The sequence below is a fragment of the Panulirus ornatus genome, chromosome 73 (genome assembly GCF_036320965.1).
Source record: "Panulirus ornatus isolate Po-2019 chromosome 73, ASM3632096v1, whole genome shotgun sequence".
Classification (NCBI taxonomy): domain Eukaryota; kingdom Metazoa; phylum Arthropoda; class Malacostraca; order Decapoda; family Palinuridae; genus Panulirus; species Panulirus ornatus.
Genome location: NC_092296.1, coordinates 16,036,923 through 16,059,422, shown reverse-complemented (window position 1 = coordinate 16,059,422; position 22,500 = coordinate 16,036,923). Strand labels below are relative to the sequence as shown.

The 22,500-nt window shown below is 48.1% G+C and overlaps 1 protein-coding gene across 6 annotated transcripts in view; it reads right to left on the bottom strand.

Moving 5' to 3' along the window:
* The window catches only part of LOC139748197 (uncharacterized), a 588,267-nt gene that overhangs the window by 487,997 nt on the left and 77,770 nt on the right, over positions 1–22,500 (bottom strand). For all 6 annotated transcript variants that reach the window (XM_071661016.1, XM_071661020.1, XM_071661021.1 and 3 more), the window contains one exon: positions 16,468–16,966. In XM_071661016.1, coding sequence (XP_071517117.1) covers positions 16,468–16,925 — 458 coding nt within the window. In that variant the 5' untranslated portion in view covers positions 16,926–16,966. The remainder of the gene's footprint in view (positions 1–16,467; positions 16,967–22,500) is intronic.

The following is a 22,500-nucleotide window of genomic DNA, read 5'->3' as shown; positions in this document are numbered from 1 at the left end:
TCTCTCTCTCTCTCTCTCTCTCTCTCTCTCAGCGCGGGTTCTATGGGGGCTGTCATCCTCTCCTGACACGTGTGTGTGTGTGTGTGTGTGTGTGTGTACACCCCTGAGGGTGGGGGCCGGCCTCGTGTCTCTCCCCTCCATCTCTCCTCTCCCCATCTCCTTCCTGCCTCCCCTCCACCTTCTCTCAGTCTTGTCCAAACCTTCCTTCCCTCCTTCCTTCCTTCCTCCTAGGGTTGTTTGTTGAGACTCCAGATGAAGGCGTTGAGGAGGAGGGGTGGGTTTTGCTGGTCACTAACCCTCGGGGATGAGAGAGAGAGAGAGAGAGAGAGAGAGAGAGAGAGAGAGAGAGAGAGAGAGAGAGAGAGAGAGAATATCAGTGATGGCTGACACACCACCACAAGGAGGGGGGTGGATGGGTCTACTGCTCCAGCCTCTCTCTCTCTCTCCCTCTCTCTCTCTCTCTCTCTCTCTCTCTCTCTCTCTCTCTCTAGGTTGATATCACAAGACACACTGTCACCGACGGGGGACGACCCCCCCCCCCCCCCTGTGGTAACCTGACGAAGGATGGGTGGATGAACAGCTGGGTTGACTGTGGACCGACCGCCGCAGCCAGGATTCGAACCTATGCGCTCGACCCTGGGCTGGCCCGTGAATGCGTCACGGCCGGGAACGCTAGCCGTTACACTGAGGAGGACCATTAACGCATCGTATGAATCTGAATACGAGAGAAAAATCACATCAAAATGAAAAAAAAAAAATTGTCGTGGCGAAGACAGCCGACCACCTTTGCAACACCCACTTGGCGAGAAACACATCGGCAGACCACGAGACGCCTGCCTACTGGATCGACAGTGGCTGTTTAGGTTCATGATGGCACGTACAAAGGCCTTACCGTCTGGGTAACAAACTGTCAGTGGCTGTTTAAGTTCATGAGACCACTTAGGAAGTGCCTTACCTCCTGGGTAACAGAATGACAGTGGCTGTTTAGGTTCACGACGCCACCACTCAGGGGAAGAGGGGCCCCTTCCCCCTGTGCGGCAGGACGTGATGGCTCCAGCAGGTGTGAGAGGCGCCCTCAGAATAAACCTTTTAAACCCGGCCGCTCAGGACGGAGGCATCAAAGGTTACCCCTCCTCCCAAGCCCGCCCACCTCACCTCACCCCCCGTGCCTTTACCCACACACCTTCACTACCCCTCCTCCCTCCCTCCCTCCCCTACAGCCTGCCCCAACCCCTCCTCCTCCTCTTCACCAACTTGACACAGACGAGGTGCTCATCCGCCTGAACTAACAGACAACAAACACCCACGACCCCGGCCCGTCAAACCCCCGAGACACACACACACGTGCGCCATGTTTACCATGACGTCACAAGATGGCCTCTCCCCCGACATGATCAGCTGTTCCATGTCAACAAACGCGGCAGGCCGGGTGTGGGAGGCGGGCTGCCGTGTGTGACAACCCTTCCGTGTTTGTTGATGATCGGCTGGTGAACTCTGCCGGAGGAGGATGGCCTGTTTATTGCCCCGTGAGAGAGGCGTGGCGTGGCGTGGCCGGACAAGGCGCGGGGAACGAGGGAGAGGCGTGTGAGGCGAGGAAGAGCCGTGAGGAGCGAGGGAGAGGCGTGTGGGGTAAAGAAAAGGCGTGGGAAGCGAGGAAGAGGCGTGGGAGCAAGGGAGAGACATGTGAGGCGAAGAAGAGGTGTGGCAGAAGGGCGCGGGTTGAAGCTGCTGGGGTAACGAGAACCATAACACTCCCGCCCGCCGGCCCGTCCTCCATCAACAGCCGGGTTCGATGCCTCGGCCGCCACGGGTGACGTCAGCCCCGCTAATTGGAGGCCAGGCACCAGGCAGGATCTCCCCCTTCCCTACCATCACCATTATCACCATCATCACCACCATCATCACCATCACCATCTACATCGACTCCTTGCATAGTAATCATATCTTATACTCCGTCACTCTCAGCAACGTCATTACGTTCACTCTTCCATCATCATCATCATATCCCCTCCCTCCCATATCATCATCATCCTCTCCCTCCCACATCATCATCATCATCCTCTCAAACATCATCATCATCATCCTCTCCCTCCCACATCATCATCCTCTCCCTCCTACATCATCATCATCATCATCCTCTCCCTCCCACATCATCATCATCATCCTCTCCCTCCTACATCATCATCATCCTCTCCCTCCTACATCATCATCATCTTCTCCCTCCTACATCATCATCACCATCCTCTCCCTCTCACATCATCATCATCATCCTCTCCCTCCCACATCATCATCATCCTCTCCCTCCTACATCATCATCATCCTCTCCCTCCTACATCATCATCATCATCATCCTCTCCCTCCCACATCACCATCATCATCCTCTCCCACATCATCATCATCCTCTCCCTCCTACATCATCACCATCATCATCTCCCTCCCACATCATCATCATCCTCTCCCTACGACATCATCATCATCATCATCCTCTCCCTCCCACATCATCATCATCCTCTCCCTCCCACATCATCATTATCCTCTCCCTCCCTCATACACCATCATCATCATCCTCTCCCTCCCACATCATCACCATCATCATCCTCTCCCTCCCACATCATCATCATCATCATCATCCTCTCCCTCCCACATCATCATCATCCTCTCCCTCCTACATCATCATCATCCTCTCCCTCCCACATCATCATCATCATCCTCCTCTCCCTCCCACATCATCATCATCATCCACTCCCTCCCACATCATCATCATCATCATCCTCTCCCTCCCACATCATCATCATCATCATCCTCTCCCTCCCACATCATCATCATCATCCTCTCCCACATCATCATCATCCTCTCCCTCCTACATCATCACCATCATCATCTTCTCCCTCCCACATCATCATCATCCTCTCCCTACCACATCATCATCATCATCATCCTCTCCCTCCCACATCATCATCATCATCCTCTCCCTCCCACATCATCATCATCCTCTCCCTCCCTCATACACCATCATCATCATCCTCTCCCTCCCAAATCATCATCATCTCCCTCCCACATCATCATCATCATCATCTCCCTCCCACATCATCATCATCCTCCTCTCCCTCCCACATCATCATCATCATCATCCTCTCCCTCCCACATCATCATCATCATCCTCTCCCTCCTACATCATCATCATCATCATCATCTCCCACATCATCATCATCCTCTCCCTCCTACATCATCATCATCCTCTCCCTCCTACATCATCATCATCCTCTCCCTCCCACATCATCATCATCATCCTCTCCCTCCCACATCATCATCCTCCTCTCCCTCATACACCATCATCATCATCCTCTCCCTCCCACATCATCACCATCATCATCCTATCCCTCCCACATCATCATCATCTTCTCCCTCCCACATCATCATCATCATCCTCTCCCTCCCACAGCATCATCATCCTCTCCCTCCCACATCATCATCATCCTCTCCCTCCCACATCATCATCATCCTCTCCCTCCCACATCATCATCATCCTCTCCCTCCTACATCATCATCATCATCCTCTCCCTCCCACATCATCATCACCATCATCATCCTCTCCCTCCCACATCATCATCATCTTCTCCCTCCCACATCATCATCATTATCCTCTCCCTCCCACAGCATCATCATCCTGTCCCTCCCACATCATCATCATCCTCTCCCTCCCACATCATCATCATCCTCTCCCTCCTACATCATCATCATCATCCTCTCCCTCCCACATCATCATCATCATCATCCTCTCCCTCCTACATCATCATCATCCACTCCCTCCCACATCATCATCATCCTCGCCCTCCCACATCATCATCATCCTCTCCCTCCCACATCATCATCATCATCATCTCCCTCCCACATCATCATCATCATCCTCTCCCTCCTACATCATCATCATCCTCTCCCTCCCACATCATCATCATCATCCTCTCCCTCCCACATCATCATCATCATCCTCTCCCTCCCACACCATCATCATCCTCTCCCTCCCACACCATCATCATCCTCCCTCCCAGATCATCATCATTATCATCCTCTCCCTCCCACATCATCATCATCATCATCATCATCCTCTCCCTCCCACATCATCATCATCACCCTCTCCCTCCCACATCATTATCATCCTCTCCCTCCCACACCATCATCATCCTCTCCCTCCCACACCATCATCATCCTCTCCCTCCGACACCATCATCATCCTCTCCCTCCCACATCATCATCATCACCCTCTCCCTCCCACATTATAATTATCATCCTCTTCCTCCCACATCAACACCACCACCACTATCTTCTCGCCCCAACACCTGCCCCTTCCTACAGCAGACTATCAACTGTTCACTAACGTTCCCTTCCCTTCCACCTCTCTCTCTTTCTCTCTCTCTTCTCTTCTCTTCTCTTCTCTTCTCTTCTCTTCCATTCAGTCTTGGATCTTTCCCCCATCCCCCTCACGTCTTGCCTCCATACCCTCTACTGCCAGTCTTCCTCCTCCCACCAAGACTCCCTCGTCCATCCTCCCACTTCACCTCGCTTAACTCGCCTTAACTGACTTCCTCCTCCTCCTCCTCCTCCTCTTCCTCCTCCCTCCTTCCTTCCTTCCTCTCTCCCTCCTGCTGGTCGTGCCGGCGTCTGGCGCGGTAGGGCTGGGGCGTGGCAGGCGTGTGGGCGTGGTACAAGAATGTTTACAAAGTCGTTTGTCAGAAAGTGTGCCGCGGACTGCTCCCCCCCCCCACCCCCTACCTCCGTCCAGCACCCTCTCTCTCTCTCTCTCTCTCTCTCTCTCTCTCTCTCTCTCTCTCTCTCTCTCTCCTCCCACCAGCCACTCAAGCCACCGCCCAACCTCCTAAACCCACGTATACTACACCTTCACCCTCCTACACCAATGTACACTACACCCATACCCTCCTACACCCACGTACACAACACCTACACCTTCCTACACTCACGTACACAACACCTACACCCTCATACACCCACGTACACTACACCTACACCCTCCTACACCCACGCAAACTACACCTACACCCTCCTACACCCCACGGACACTACACCTACACCCTTCTACACCCAAGTACACGAGACATACACCGTCCTACACTACACCTACACCCTTCTACACCCACGTACACAACACTACACCCTCATACACCCACGTACACTACACCTAAACCATTCTACACCCACGTACACAACACTACACCCTCATACACCCACGTACACTACACCTAAACCCTTCTACACCCACGCACACTACACCTATACCCTCCTATACCCACGTACAATACACCTATACCCTCCTACACCTACGTACACTACACCTACACCCTCCTATACCCACGTACAATACACCTACACCCTCTTACACCTACGTACACTACACCTACACCCTGTAAACTGCCTTCACGTACAGTTTACACTCAATACACCTTGAAGGCTGCAGTTCGAACAAGACCCTTCAGCCTCTACTGGCCTGAATGGTCGTCCTCGAGTGCTGGGCCTCGAACCCAGTGACTCAGGATGTCGCACTTGGTCACTGCGACGACCGCACTGGGCAAATGACCTGACCTCTACCTTCCACAGACCACCAGCAGGGGTGAGGTCAGATCCTGAGACTTACGACCTAAGAAACCTTGGGACGAACGCCTCGCCGTCTTCTGAACTCCAATTCCCAAATGGGGTCATCTTCCCCTCCCTAGGACCTCCCTCCTGACCTGGTCACCTCCCTCCAATCCCCAGGGCAGCAACAGAAGGCCAGTCACGTCAGGCAGCTCACACAAGGGCGCCATCCCGGCACCTGAAGGGTCATGTGACGCCATAATTTGGGACACCTCCTCCGTCAGCAGTGGTCCACCACCACCAGGTACGCCAATCCTTCTCGGCGTGTCCCTGCTGGGCGGCTCTTGCTCCGCCCTCCACTTCGGCAGGCCTCGCACCGCAATTCGCCACCGTCCGTCTCGAGAGGAAGCCGGAAATACACGAGGACCTGGGAGGTCCTTGTGGCACAAGTACAACAGGCGCCGGCAGCAGCAGCCACAGAAGACAGCAATACGTGCCATCTATCCCTCTCATTACAGAAGCTTCACGACCATCATCACTTGGTGGTCGTCACTCACGACCTGCTGCCTCACCCCGTGCATCCACGCCAGCACCGCGGGACTCCTGCCACCCAGAACCTACCTAACCCAACCTAACCTTGCAGCTCCGGCCTAGCCTTACCCTGGGCTACGTCACCTCTGGCCTTGACCCACCAAAGCACCGTGTTGTTCCTGTTGTTGTTGTTGTTGTTGATGATGTTGTTGTTGTTGTTGTTGTTCTACAAGACATGGGAGTACACTGCAGTCACTTACCCCTCCAGTGTCTGCACACAGACACATGTACACCGCCTCCTCAAACACCATCAATCTACGTGTCCCGTTCCCTTGCCGTCTTCACTTCCGTGAGTCCCCCGACCAGTTCTGACCCCCCACCTCCCCCTCTATTTACCGGCGATAACACCATCGCCCGTCTCTCCCCTCGTGCGTACGGCAGCGCAGCTCTCACAGGAAAACATCTCTTCCCGAAATCGAAAAAAAAAAAAAAATTGTCACATCAAAGTTGGTTCCGTCAATGATTCCCGGTCTATTCCTCTCTTCACAAGGCTCGTCCACGTTGCTCGACCTCTAATCCACTCTTGAATTTTCGCTGGCTCGCCATCTTGGCTAATCCTCTCTTGCCAGTGCTAATCCGAGTCCTTCTTCATGGTCTAATCCTCCTTTCACATGGGCTCTGCCCGATCCCCTGTACAGTCGTCCCCTCTCCACAACACAACACGGATCCTGGTCACTCCTAAACGACTACTTCCTTCAACAAGGATGATCCCAAGCCTTTAGAAGGAGTCAAATCCTCTCTGAGCACAGCTGATCCTCACCACATCCCTGACCCTCTGTCTCCCTCCCTACACCTTATCCTCTCTCACTAAACCTTATACTCTCCCTCCCTGCACCTGATCCTCTCTCCCTACACCTCGTCCTCCCTCTCCCTGCATCTCTTCCTCCCCTTAAAACTCTAGATTTGAAAAAAAAAAAAAAAAATAAACGCACACATCCTAAGCCCTCATAATCCTGTGTCCCAATTCATTTGACAGCTCGGCAATTTCTATATACCAGCAACTAATATTCTGAACACACACACACACACACACACACACACACACACACACACACACACACACCAAGGTTCTCGGCGTCACCCTGGACGATAAATTGGACTGGAAGGATCACGTCAACACCATCATATCCTCCAGCTATCATCTGTACGTTCCCCCTCGAGACAAGACACTTGGACTCCCTGTATGTGAACTCCAGACCGTCGCCACGACCTCCATACTCCCGACACACACCTAGTACCTCCTCCCTAGCCACCACACAAACTCTCCCGGAGCAGCTCAGGAACACAGCTCCATCCCCGCCACCGTCACCAGGTAAGATCCCTCGACCCAAGTTGCAGTCCGTCACCACTGGAACTTCCAGACCTGCCCGAGGTGTTGCAGTAGACACCCGAGACCCCAACACAGCCCCGATGATCATCATTGATCAGACCACTGCCAACCCCCACAGTGTCTGGCTGAAGATTGGTAACACTGCCAACCCCCACAGTGTCTGGCTGAAGATTGGTAACACTGCCAACCCCCACAGTGTCTGGCTGAAGATTGGTAACACTGCCAACCCCCACAGTGTCTGGCTGAAGATTGGTAACACTGCCAACCCCCACAGTGTCTGGCTGAAGATTGGTAACACTGCCAACCCCCACAGTGTCTGGCTGAAGATTGGTAACACTGCCAACCCCCACAGTGTCTGGCTGAAGATTGGTAACACTGCCAACCCCCACAGTGTCTGGCTGAAGATTGGTAACACTGCCAACCCCCACAGTGTCTGGCTGAAGATTGGTAACACTGCCAACCCCCACAGTGTCTGGCTGAAGATTGGTAACACTGCCACACCTCCACAGTGTCTGGCTGAAGATTGGTAACACTGCCAACCCCCGCAGTGTCTGGCTGAAGATTGGTAACACTGCCAACCCCCACAGTGTCTGGCTGAAGATTGGTAACACTGCCAACCCCCACAGTGTCTGGCTGAAGATTGGTAACACTGCCACACCTCCACAGTGTCTGGCTGAAGATTGGTAACACTGCCACACCTCCACAGTGTCTGGCTGAAGATTGGTAACACTGCCAACCCCCACAGTGTCTGGCTGAAGATTGGTAACACTGCCAACCCCCGCAGTGTCTGGCTGAAGATTGGTAACACTGCCATACCTCCAGCAGTGTCTGTATCAAGATGGTCTGTTTAAACCCCCCCTCTCCCCCTTCCTCCTTCATCAGCCCCTACTGGCTCTGGAGAGTGTACTTTCTCAGTACATTTCCAGCTCTGGCGGGCAATTATTTCAATGCATCTTCAGTTAAATAACAGCAGCAGCAGCTGTACACACACACACACACACACACACACACACACTAACAGACGAAGAGAGAGAGAGAGAGAGAGAGAGAGAGAGAGAGAGAGAGAGAGAGAGAGAGAGAGAGAGAGAGTCTAGGATCGTACTTTAAAAAGTTTTCGCCTCTCCCTCTCTCTCTCTCTCACCAAATAAACATATTTCAGCCACAATCTATAATGAAGTCATAACTCACAAAGGATATTAAGGCCTTCACGATTTTTATATATTCCTGAATCGAAATGAAATACTTTATCCAAAAGGCTTTTCGTATTTCCTGTTATCTTCCGCTGCCCACGAAATATGATAATGATTATATATATATATATATATATATATATATATATATATATATATATATATATATATATATATATATATTTTTTTTTTTTTTTTATACTTTGTCGCTGTCTCCCGCGTTAGCGAGGTAGCGCAAGGAAACAGACGAAAGAAATGGCCCAACCCCCCCCCCCCCATACACATGTACATATACACGTCCACACACGCAAATATACATACCTACACAGCTTTCCATGGTTTACCCCAGACGCTTCACATGCCTTGATTCAATCCACTGACAGCACGTCAACCCCGGTATACCACATCGCTCCAATTCACTCTATTCCTTGCCCTCCTTTCACCCTCCTGCATGTTCAGGCCCCGATCACACAAAATCTTTTTCACTCCATCTTTCCACCTCCAATTTGGTCTCCCTCTTCTCCTCGTTCCCTCCACCTCCGACACATATATCCTCTTGGTCAATCTTTCCTCACTCATTCTCTCCATGTGCCCAAACCACTTCAAAACACCCTCTTCTGCTCTCTCAACCACGCTCTTTTTATTTCCACACATCTCTCTTACCCTTACGTTACTCACTCGATCAAACCACCTCACACCACACATTGTCCTCAAACATCTCATTTCCAGCACATCCATCCTCCTGCGCACAACTCTATCCATAGCCCACGCCTCGCAACCATACAACATTGTTGGAACCACTATTCCTTCATACATACCCATTTTTGCTTTCCGAGATAATGTTCTCGACTTCCACACATTCTTCAAGGCCCCCAGAATTTTCGCCCCCTCCCCCACCCTATGATCCACTTCCGCTTCCATGGTTCCATCCGCTGCCAGATCCACTCCCAGATATCTAAAACACTTCACTTCCTCCAGTTTTTCTCCATTCAAACTCACCTCCCAATTGACTTGACCCTCAACCCTACTGTACCTAATAACCTTGCTCTTAGTATTTTCATACTATTCGCCATTTCTCGCATTAGCGAGGTAGTGTTGAGAACAGAGGACTCAGCCTTAGAGGAATATCCTCACTTGGCCACCTTCTCTGTTCCTTCTATTGGAAAATTAAAAAACGAGAGGAGAGGATTTCCAGCCCCCCGCTCCCTTCCCTTTTAGTCGCCTTCTACGACACGCAGGAAATACGTGGGAAGTATTCTTTCTCCCCTATCCCCAAGGATGAAATATGTATACATATGCATATGTATACATACGTATACATATCCCCATGGGTATGTATATGTATGTATACATAATGTGCTTGCATCCTGTCCAACCCTCAATGCCTCTATGTGAAAACTGTGGTACATAATCACATTACACATCACATAACAGACATAACAGCTTCCTTGTGCATCAGCCACATTCGTTGTACAGTGTCAGCTCTTCTGTGATCCAGCTACTACCAACTACCAATAACAATAATAATAATAATAATAATAATAATAATAATAATAATAATAACAATAATAATAATAATAATAACAGGAGAGGTGGTGTGCTGTATGTGAAGACCTCATCATACAGGACGTAGCTACAGACGACCCTTGGTCTGCCCAGGAGGGGACCGGATCTACCTCCTCCTCCGTCAAGGACGCTCACACAATCTTACTCAACTCCAATATTTCCTCCTCCCTCCTCCTCCCCTCCTCCTCCAACCCGACAGTCCATCACCTCTTCCTCCCTCTGGTACGTTACGTTTTCCCCCTGTACCAGGAGGGTACGGTGGTAATTAACGGACGGACCGAGATGGTTAAAAATCCTGAAATTGATGATGATGATGATGACGTGTGGCTGAAGCACAGGTATTCTCTATACTCTTTTTTTTTTTTTTTCCTTCTTTCCCCCTACCATTTCCCGAGCCATCCTAACTCATTAAACTGCAATCATCTTTTACAAAGTGTCGCAAGAGGGTGCGAGCTGGGCACCCTCCCTACAGCCCATGTTTTGTATGATTAATACAACGCTAACACGAAGGAGATGAATATGACACGAAAGTGCACTAGGGACTCGTATCCCCTTTTCCTTGTGGGGTTATCTGCAAATATCTACATCCCTGTCATCGCTGTGACGTTATTGCAATATATATATATATATATATATATATATATATATATATATATATATATATATATATATATATATATTTTTTTTTTTTTTTTTTTTTGCTTTGTCGCTGTCTCCCGCGTTTGCGAGGTAGCGCAAGGAAACAGACGAAAGAAATGGCCCAACCCACCCCCATACACATGTATATACATACGTCCACACACGCAAATATACATACCTACACAGCTTTCCATGGTTTACCCCAGACGCTTCACATGCCTTGATTCAATCCACTGACAGCACGTCAACCCCGGTATACCACATCGCTCCAATTCACTCTATTCCTTGCCCTCCTTTCACCCTCCTGCATGTTCAGGCCCCGATCACACAAAATCTTTTTCACTCCATCTTTCCACCTCCAATTTGGTCTCCCTCTTCTCCTGTTCCCTCCACCTCCGACACATATATCCTCTTGGTCAATCTTTCCTCACTCATTCTCTCCATGTGCCCAAACCATTTCAAAACACCCTCTTCTGCTCTCTCAACCACGCTCTTTTTATTTCCACACATCTCTCTTACCCTTACGTTACTTACTCGATCAAACCACCTCACACCACACATTGTCCTCAAACATCTCATTTCCAGCACATCCATCCTCCTGCGCACAACTCTATCCATAGCCCACGCCTCGCAACCATACAACATTGTTGGAAGCACTATTCCTTCAAACATACCCATTTTTGCTTTCCGAGATAATGTTCTCGACTTCCACACATTCTTCAAGGCTCCCAGAATTTTCGCCCCCTCCCCCACCCTATGATCCACTTCCGCTTCCATGGTTCCATCCGCTGCCAGATCCACTCCCAGATATCTAAAACACTTCACTTCCTCCAGTTTTTCTCCATTCAAACTCATATATATAAAACAAATTACATATGTACATATGTAATTTGTTCATTAAAACACACACACACACACACACACACACACATATATATATATATATATATATATATATATATATATATATATATATAATAATCTGTTTCCCTGCGTCAGCGAGGTAGCGCCAGGAAACAGAAGAATGGCCCATCCACTCATATAACAAATATGTACATAACGCCCACATACGCACATATACACACATACATATCAACATATACTTACACACACACACACACACACACACACATTCATACTCACTTGCCTTCATCCATTCCTGGCACTATTCCGCCCCACAGAAAACACCATCGCCACCCCCGCTTCAGCGAGGTAGCGCCAGGAAAAGACAAAAAAGGCCACTTTCGTTCATGGAAATGTGTAATGGAAATATGTGTTATATATTATGTATGTAATGTCTACCGTATATTTTTTTACAGATTATGTGTGTAATTTGTTCATTAAACACACACACACACACACACACACACACACACCTAGGAAACTCTGACCACAGTAAAGCAGGACAGACCATACCTGTGTCTTCGTGAGACCTTTTGCTTAACCTAACCCTCGTCTCTCTTCTTCCTATATCATCACTATTTTCTCGTTCTTTTATCACCATTCCCTCACTCTTTCCTGCTCTCATTGCTTTACCTATTATGTATTCACCTCATAATCATCTTCACCGCCTCATTTTTCAACCAACCTCATCATGCTCCGTACTACGCTACCTCATGACCTACCCCTTGCTCCCTACACCCGACTCTCTCTCTCTCTCTCTCTCTCTCTCTCTCTCTCTCTCTCAAATTAGGGGTGAATCCCACATCACGACAGGGTGGGTCCTACATCATCACTAATGCCACATCATCATCATCATCACTACGCGTAGGTACCACATCACTACAGGCTGGGGTGCCACACCACTACAGGCTGGGTGCCACATCATCACTACAGGCTGGGATGCCACATCATCATCACTACAGGTGGGTGCCGCATCATCACTACGGACTGGGTGCCACATCATCATCAATACAGGCTGGGTGCCACATCATCACTACAGGCTGGGGTGCCATATCATCATCACAACAGGCTGGGTGCCACATCACTACAGGCTGGGTGCCACATCATCATCACTACAGGCTGGGGTGCCACATTATCATCACTACAGGTGGGTGCCACATCATCATCACTACAGGCTGGGGTGCCACATCATCATCACTACAGGCTGGGTGCCACATCATCACTACAGGTGGGTGCCACATCATCACTACAGGCTGGGGTGCCACATCATCATCATTACAGGCTGGGTGCCACATCACTACAGGTGGGTGCCACATCATCACTACAGGCTGGGTGCCACATCCTCACTACAGGCTGGGGTGCCACATCATCATCAGGGGAGTGAGGGCCACGAGGAAGGCAAGCGGTGCAGGACGTGGATACCGAACATTATACACCCTCAAACTTCACGCTTTCCGCTAAGTGCATCGGTGGAACCTCCGTAAACCGTCATGCATCTCCACTCCCTGGATATATATATATATATATATATATATATATATATATATATATATATATATATATATATATCTTTTCTTTCTTTCTTTCATACTATTCGCCATTTCCCGCGATAGCGAGGTAGCGTTAAGAGCAGAGGACTGGGCCTTTGAGGGAATATCCTCACCTGGCCCCCTTCTCTGTTCCTTCTTTTGGAAAATGAAAAAAAAAAAAACGAGAGGGGAGGATTTCCAGCCCCCCGCTCCCTTCCCTTTTAGTCGCCTTCTACGACACGCAGGGAATACGTGGGAAGTATTCTTTCTCCCCTATCCCCAGGGATAATACATATATATATATATATATATATATATATATATATATATATATATATATATATATATATCATACAAACCTCCAACAGCCAGGATCGAACCCGGGACACCTGTGCCACAAACGGAAATGCTACCGCTAGTGTAGCATTCCCGCCTGTGGCACAGGGGTCCCGGGTTCGATCCTGGGTGTTGCAGGTTTGTATGTTCTATTAAGGTGCGCGTGATCAAGATATTCCTGTGAGTCCACGGGGAAAATGAAACACGAAAAGTTCCCAAGTGCACTTTCGTGTAATACTCATGATGTGATTACTACACGAAAGTGCACTTGGGAACTTTTCGTGTTTCATTTTCTCCGTGGACTCATAGGAATATTTTTTTTTTTTTTTCATACTATTCGCCATTTCCCGCGTTAGCAAGGTAGCGTTAAGAACAGAGGACTGGGCCTCAGAGGAAATATCCTCACCTGGCCTCGTTCTCTGTTCCTTCTTTTGGAAAATCAAAAAAAAACGAGAGGGGAGGATTTCCAGCCCCCCGCTCCCTCCCCTTTTAGTCGCCTTCTACGTCACGCAGGGAATACGTGGGAAGTATTCTTTCTCCCCTATCCCCAGGGATATTGGGTACACAAGGAATATATATGAGACAGCGACAAAGTATAAAAAAAAAAAAAAAAAAAAAAAAAAATATATATATATATATATATATATATATATATATATATATATATATATATATATATACATATACATGGTTCATGGATAATGAGTCGTACTGAACATTAATTTAGTTACACTAATAAATTAGTTGACATACCGCACAGCCTAAAAGAAAACTGAAAAGTTCACTTGCACAAATATGCACTTGTTCAACGATCAAGTTCACAATGGTAGGTAGAGGACTGTTGTTATATCTGTCCACACGAACTCTGATTGTCATAAGTTGAATATGTTGACAACGGCGGCCCGTGGTGTAGGGGGGGGTGGTGTCTGTGACGTGAGCAGTTTATTGTCAAACTGCCGTGTGTGTGGGCTGCCGGTGTCGGGGGGGAGAGGGTGGAGACGGTCAGCAAGATGAGGGCATCATGGCAGGTGGTGGTGTAAGATGAGGGCATCATGGCAGGTGGTGGTGCAAGATGAGGGCATCATGGCAGGTGGTGGTGCAAGATGAGGGCATCATGGCAGGTGGTGGTGCAAGATGAGGGCATCATGGCAGGTGGTGGTGTAAGATGAGGGCATCATGGCAGGTGGTGGTGTAAGATGAGGGCATCATGGCAGGTGGTGGTGTAAGATGAGGGCATCATGGCAGGTGGTGGTGTAAGATGAGGGCATCATGGCAGGTGGTGGTGTAAGATGAGGGCATCATGGCAGGTGGTGGTGTAAGATGAGGGCATCATGGCAGGTGGTGGTGTAAGATGAGGGCATCATGGCAGGTGGTGGTGTAAGATGAGGGCATCATGGCAGGTGGTGGTGTAAGATGAGGGCATCATGGCAGGTGGTGGTGTAAGATGAGGGCATCATGGCAGGTGGTGGTGTAAGATGAGGGCATCATGGCAGGTGGTGGTGTAAGATGAGGGCATCATGGCAGGTGGTGGTGCAAGATGAGGGCATCATGGCAGGTGGTGGTGTAAGATGAGGGCATCATGGCAGGTGGTGGTGTAAGATGAGGGCATCATGGCAGGTGGTGGTGTAAGATGAGGGCATCATGGCAGGTGGTGGTGTAAGATGAGGGCATCATGGCAGGTGGTGGTGTAAGATGAGGGCATCATGGCAGGTGGTGGTGTAAGATGAGGGCATCATGGCAGGTGGTGGTGCAAGATGAGGGCATCATGGCAGGTGGTGGTGTAAGATGAGGGCATCATGGCAGGTGGTGGTGTAAGATGGGCCGTTTTCAGCACCTGTAGCTGGTCCCTCTGTGTAGGTGTTAGTGAGGAGAACGATGGTGGGACGCCTAGTGATCTCAATCGGGGGAGAAGGTACAGGCGGTATGAGGAAGATTTGATGATAGCGACGACATGACACTTCCAGTTCAAACCGTCGCTTCTTAGTGACATCCTGAGAAGTTTGATGTTGCTGACCACCCGGAGGATGTCAGGGCTTAGTGTGATGTCAAGGGACAGGATATTGTCTGCGCCCTGGTTGATGTGCATCACCAAAGCTTTGGTGTGGTTGATGGTGACGTCGCTAGCCGTAGTCCCATCCAGAAGGTGGTTAATGACATGCTGAAGGGCAATGTAGTCAGGAGAGTTGATGATAGTGATGGCAAAGATGGAGTCGTCCTAGGTACTGCCAGCGTGGGTGTGAGTGCTTCAGGAAGTGACTGGTAAGGCTGAGGCAGCAGAGCGGCCGCCATCTAGGTGCCCTGCGGTGCACTGCATGTTACGCGTAGTGATGCCCGTGTGGCTCCTCCAAGGCAGACGGGGGGTGTGGGTGGTATCTCCCGGGCAGGAAATACGACAGCCACGAGCCCCATGTAGCCCCAGTCCGAAGGTTTTGTTTATGATGTGGTTATGATGACTGGCCAAATGGAAACCGTCTGTGAAGTGTTCGAAGGTGAGTGCCACTGAGGTCTGGCACTTCTCTAAGCTGCAGTAAACGAAGTCTAGGAGGCTAGCAAGGAAGTGAGTGAAGGAAGACGTCGTGTTCTCAAACTGCTGTAGGTCTACTGAATCAGTAATGTCGGCTCAATCGAACACAAAACTTTCCCAACTTAGACTAGGGACTGGAGCGACTGCAACAGGTCATAAGCTATTGAAGAGACTCTGGATTGGTAGACTCTGGGATTGGTGGATGAGGCAATCCCTGATCAGGATATAAACAAATAAGGATAACTCCATACGAGTGCATCGTGCGGTACTTACAATATCCTGGTGGAGGGCGGGAGGCAGTGTGGCCAGATATCTTTGAGGGACGTGATCCTCAAGTGGTCGTGGCAGACCACCTTGACCCGCACGTCGGACGCCCTGCCCGAGAGGTCGACTGCTCCGGCCAGGGGTTCGGCGGCCAGCACCCCGCCACCCCCGTCCGTCAGCTGCGTCACCTTACACAGGTCCTCCGGGCAGGTGTCCTGGGGTGTGGTGACATCCACCTCCCCCTCCACCGCCGCCCACTCCTCATGCCGCCCGCCGCCGCTGCTGCTGCTGGTGGCGGTGGCGGTGGCGGCGGTGGTGGTGATGGTCGTGGTGGGGCTGGCGGCGGCAGCGGAGTTCTCCGCCCCTCCGGCACCGTCCGCCGCCACCACCACCAGCAGCAGCAGCAGCAGGGGGAGGGCCAGGCAGGTGGTGGGCGACGGCCACGGGCAGCTCGGGGTTCTCTTCATGGCCGGGCGTCCGCGCCCCGTCGCTCACCCATCCTCACTATCTGCAACAACAACAACAACAACACTCGTTAAGTAAACATGGACATCCATGGACCGTAAACAAACAAAATCCATCCACAAAGAACAGCACAAACACATACAGGTGAACAAACAAAGCCATCAATACATAAATAAGACTTCTGCACACATCGTGCCAATCTTTTAAGAGAGGAGGCAGAGAAATCAACCCAAGCCACTGACGTGTCTGGTCTGCAATACAACGGGGGAAGATAATGACATACCACATAGATGATCACTTCATGATGGGAATCTACTGAAAGGCAAAATGAGCTCTGTGGAAAAGAAGTCAATCATGGCAAATACCTTACATGTCTACGTCACAGTGAACATTAATCTACACTAAAAAGATGGCCGGATGGGTTGTTATGTACTACATCACCACAACACATACGACACTTTCCCCCACACAAAAAGTTCAAGAAATTAGATTTTCAGCTATGTATACCAGAAGGGAGACTCCCTCTATGGATCATAAACCATCTTTGGAAAAGGATCCAAAGATCATGTGGCACAGGAATCGCTTGTGAGGGAGGCAGGGCGTACTGCAATCCTCGATCGTTGGACCGTTGCTCCTCGTGTCAGAGAGAGACTGACTGTGTTAGCGGATAATGCTGAGGTCATGGTGAGTACAGACTGGCGTATATAATTACACATATGGCGCAGCCACACGAACTAACTTCAAACTGATGATCGGGAGAGGTAAGGGAAGACCTCGGTATCAGTATAAATATACCAGAAAAAAACGCAACATGAATACCTGTGAGAGGGACTTGGAGGCCCTGAGTGAACCCAAACACTTATCACCATCGAACCATCTCTGATGAAACATGACGAAGGCAAGTTATCTGCTGGCTGATAACAGAAAATGCATCTAAGACCACAGCATAAGATCATGATCAGTAAACTAACTAATATACATACATATACATCACATCTTGAGATGATGAACTCATCCGAGGTTCACTCATCACAATAAGAGACACGGGCCAAGACAGACGGCCAAGACCATCACCCATTCATGTTTGTACATCAGTTTGAGACGATGGGGACTGTGGGGACTGTACTGTGGGAACGGTGAGGACTGTGGGGACGGTGGGGACTGTGGGGACGGTGGGGACTGTGGGGACCGTGGGGGACGGTGGAGACGGTGGGGACTGTGGGGACTGTGGGGACGGTGGAGACGGTGGGGACTGTGGGGACGGTGGAGACGGCGGGGACTGTGGGGACGGTGGGGACTGTGGGGACGGTGGGGACTGTGGAGACGGTAGGGACTGTGAGGTCGGTGGGGACTGTGGGGACGGTGGGGAGTGTGGGGACTGTGGGGGGACTGCTTCTGCATGATGCAAAGCGGGGACCTGAAGTTACGGCGGGGACTCGTGCAAGACGCTACCTATATAGATGAAGAACTGCATAAGTATCGACTTCTTAGAAAGGACGTCAAGAAGTTCTTTTATAAGTAACAACTTCTTAGAAAGGAAGCCAAGAACTACTTTTATAAGTATCAACTTACAAAAAGTGTCAAGAACTACTTTTATAAGTATCAGTTCAGGAAAGGTGTCAAGAACTACTTTTATAAGTATTCATTTATTTTATCTATCATACTTATTTGCTATCTCCCGCGTTTAAGTATCAACTTTAAAAAGGTGTCACGAAGTACTTGTATAAGTATCCCGCGTTTAAGTATCAACTTTAAAAAGGTGTCACGAAGTACTTGTATAAGTATCACCTTAAAAAGGTGGCAAGAAGTACCTTTATAAGTAACAACTTAAGAACCATATACAGTACTTTTATACGTATCAACTTTAGAAGGGTATAAAGCACTTTACTAAGTATCAACTTGTCAGACAGGGTGTCAACATGAGAGCAGTGGACGACGGTAAACAAGTGGTGACGTCTGGGAATGATGAGAGTATACCAAGGTTGACAAAAATCATTTCATGATGGAACAAAATGAAGAAAAGTGATGGGGGAAAGGGGGGGCGGGGTCCCCCAGTACAGTACAAATAGGCAGTTCCTCCCTAAACAACCTGAACAACAACAAACAACAACAAATACACTGCCAATGACGCCAACAAGTACAATGCCAGAGCCACACATATACACACACTCACTTCCGAAAGACAACTACAAAAAAACACAAGCACAAGCACAAGACACATTTTCCCAACATCCAAGAAAAAATCGACAAAATTTTCGTTCAACATCAAATAAAAAAAAGCAACATACAATAACAAAATATCCAAACCTAAATATTCTTACACAGGGACAAACAAAACAGATACAGCAACACGCCATCACTTTTCCCCTGGAATACAGACACCTGGTCAGCAATTCACTTCCCCCATCACAAAATTCAGGAATGTCCACACTATATTGGTGTCTAACAAAACACGAAATATATCTATCTATTCATCTAGTTATTCATTTATATTTGGTATACTTGATCGCCGTTTCCCGCGTCTGAGAGGTAGCGCCAGGGAACAGACGAAGAACGGCCCATCCACGCATATACACACATACATACCTAGACGCCCATACAGGCATATATACATACATATACAAATCAATACATATACATATATATACATACATAGGCATATACATATATACATGTACATATTCATACTTGCCTTCTTCCTGAATTTTGTGGGGGAAGTGAATGAATATATATATATATATATATATATATATATATATATATATATATATATATATATATATATATATATATATATATTATCCCTGGGGATAGGGGAGAAAGAATACTTCCCATGTATTCCCTGCGTGTCGTAGAAGGCGACTAAAAGGGAAGGGAGCGGGGGGCTGGATATCTTCCCCTCTCATTTTTTTTTTGTTTAATTTTCCAAAGGAAGGAACAGAGAAGGGGGCCGGGAGAGGATGTTTCCTCAGGGGCCCAGTCCTCTGTTCTTAGCGCTACGTCGCTGAGGCGGGAAATGGCGAATAGTATAATATATATATATATATATATATATATATATATATATATATATATATATATATATATATATATATATTCCACAGTATAGTGATGACACGAGACCCTTTCTGGTAACTGCAATTAATTTCCTTAACAATTTAACAAGTTACGTACACAAAGATAACGCTAACTTCCTTACTATCTATGTTTTCCCTCTTTTGGCATTATTGTTTTCCCACATTTTGCTATTCATTATTTCTGTCATCTATCCTTCTTCCCCATTTTCTAATTTCCTATATTTTCCCAACTCTTTAACCCATTTCGTTATTTCCTACTTCTGCTAATTTTGACAGGCAAATATATCGATTTCACGCTCAAACTAGACCATTCAAAGTGTGTGTGTGTGTGTGTGTGTGTGTGTGTGTGTGTGTGTGTGTGTGTGGTCCTCTCATTCCCTGCTGGTGATATACAGAAGACACATGAGGAGAGGGTGTGAGGCGAGGGAGCCGGAAATACGAGGAGGAAAATGATGGGCAATGAGAGGGAGGGGGTGACTGGGAATGGGTTGAGAGAGAGATAGAGAGAGGACAGCGCTGCACTTATAATCACACACACACACACACACACACACACACACACACACACTCGTCTGCCTAAACGCACTCTACAAAGATCGCGCGCGCGCGCCCGCCCGCCCGCACCACCCTCGCTTACTACCACACTTGCGCCGGCCAACGCACTTTTTTAAATGACACAGCTCAACGCACTTTTCACTACACCTAGAGGACCTCAACTTGCCCAGACGACGCACTTTTAAGAAGAATTACAGTTACCAACGCACTCGAACAAACCCAAAACCAACGAACCGCACAAAAAAATATATACAAAAAAGGAGGTCTATTCTAACGCACTCTAAATGGCTCCAGATCGTTGGAGAAATTATATATATATACACCAACGCACTGCAAGATATGACAAACGCACTTTAAGAACTAAACCAACACCCTTCAAGACCTACTACACCAACGCACTTTGCAACAGAAGCCAGCCAACTACCCTGGGCCATGGCCGGCCCGGAGAGAGAGCTTGGAGAACATGTATATATATTACAAACCTCCAACACCAGGCTCGAACCCGGGACCCTTTGCGTGGCAGGCGGGAGCGCTCCAGTTCTATGAAAGTGCGCGTTCATATGCACCACCAGCACTTCAGTGGCCGTCGACTGTCATTCCCTGGACCCAGGCTGCTGTCTATTACCCCCCCCCCCCCCGGGGGTTTCAAACTGCACAACCACACAATGACCACCTGACCGTCACCATCATCTACCTCACCTGGCTGACTAACCTAACCCTTCACTCGTGATGTAATAATCCAAAACATCGAACACTTCACCAACTATTTTCTATTCGTAAATTTGCAACTTGTGAAATGTCCATAGAACAATGCACACACACACACACACACACACACACAGTCAACAAACGTGTATGTTGTAATATTCTAATCAAATATCGTATTTACTGCAAACTGGAGAAATGGCATTTATCAAACAGTCTCTTTCAATCGCAAATATAAAATAAAACAAAAATAAAACTATTTTCTCTTCAGTATGGCATTTTCTATGATCCAGTCCGGCGTTTTCTATGATCCTTACCAAACAAACGAAGATGAAAGTAGTTCCCTTAAGACGCTAAAGTGATTTCTCGAGAGCTAAGTAATTAAAAACATATCACAAACTATTAAATAAAAAACAATCCCAATCACATTTCATTATTGGAATAGTGAGGTAGAACTAGTGAGTTGTTTTCAAAAAAAAAAGCAAGGCGCGTATGAATACACGCCCTGTATGTGACCAACCATGAGGAAGGCGCGGATGAATACACACTCCGTTATTGGTCCTGCCGTGACACACGTCACAGATGTGAACAGTGCCTCCTCCAGTCCACTCTTCCACACACTTTTTTAAGCAATGTTACAAACCCTAAAAACGTGATAACTATATTTAATACACTTTTGGGCATCGTGTATCTGTCCGATAATACAGATACCATGTTTACATGTTATTTACCACAGTACAGTTATGTGAAGGTATGATGTTTACATGTTATTTACCACAGTACAGTTATGTGAAGGTATGATGTTTACATGTTATTTACCACAGTACAGTTATGTGAAGGTATGATGTTTACATGTTATTTACCACAGTACAGTATTGTGAAGGTATGATGTTTACATGTTATTTACCACAGTACAGTATTGTGAAGGTATATATATATTTCTTCCATGCAGCTGGGTGGGACCACTCCCATATGTTGAGTATAGACAAAGCCATTACTCCAGTTGTAGTAAATACAGTGAGAATCAAAAATCAGGGGAGAACTGAGACATAAGAGTACTTACTAATTCATTCTCAAACTTAAGACCTTTTCATAATCGTTTGTAGTCAGATACTGTATGGGTTCGAGTCTCATTATTCCCATACACTTAATACTTATTTCTGTAATCGTTAGCAGTCAGACACTACAAGGATGGGTCTATATAGACCAAATGAAGGTCAGGGACTATAATCCCTCTGGA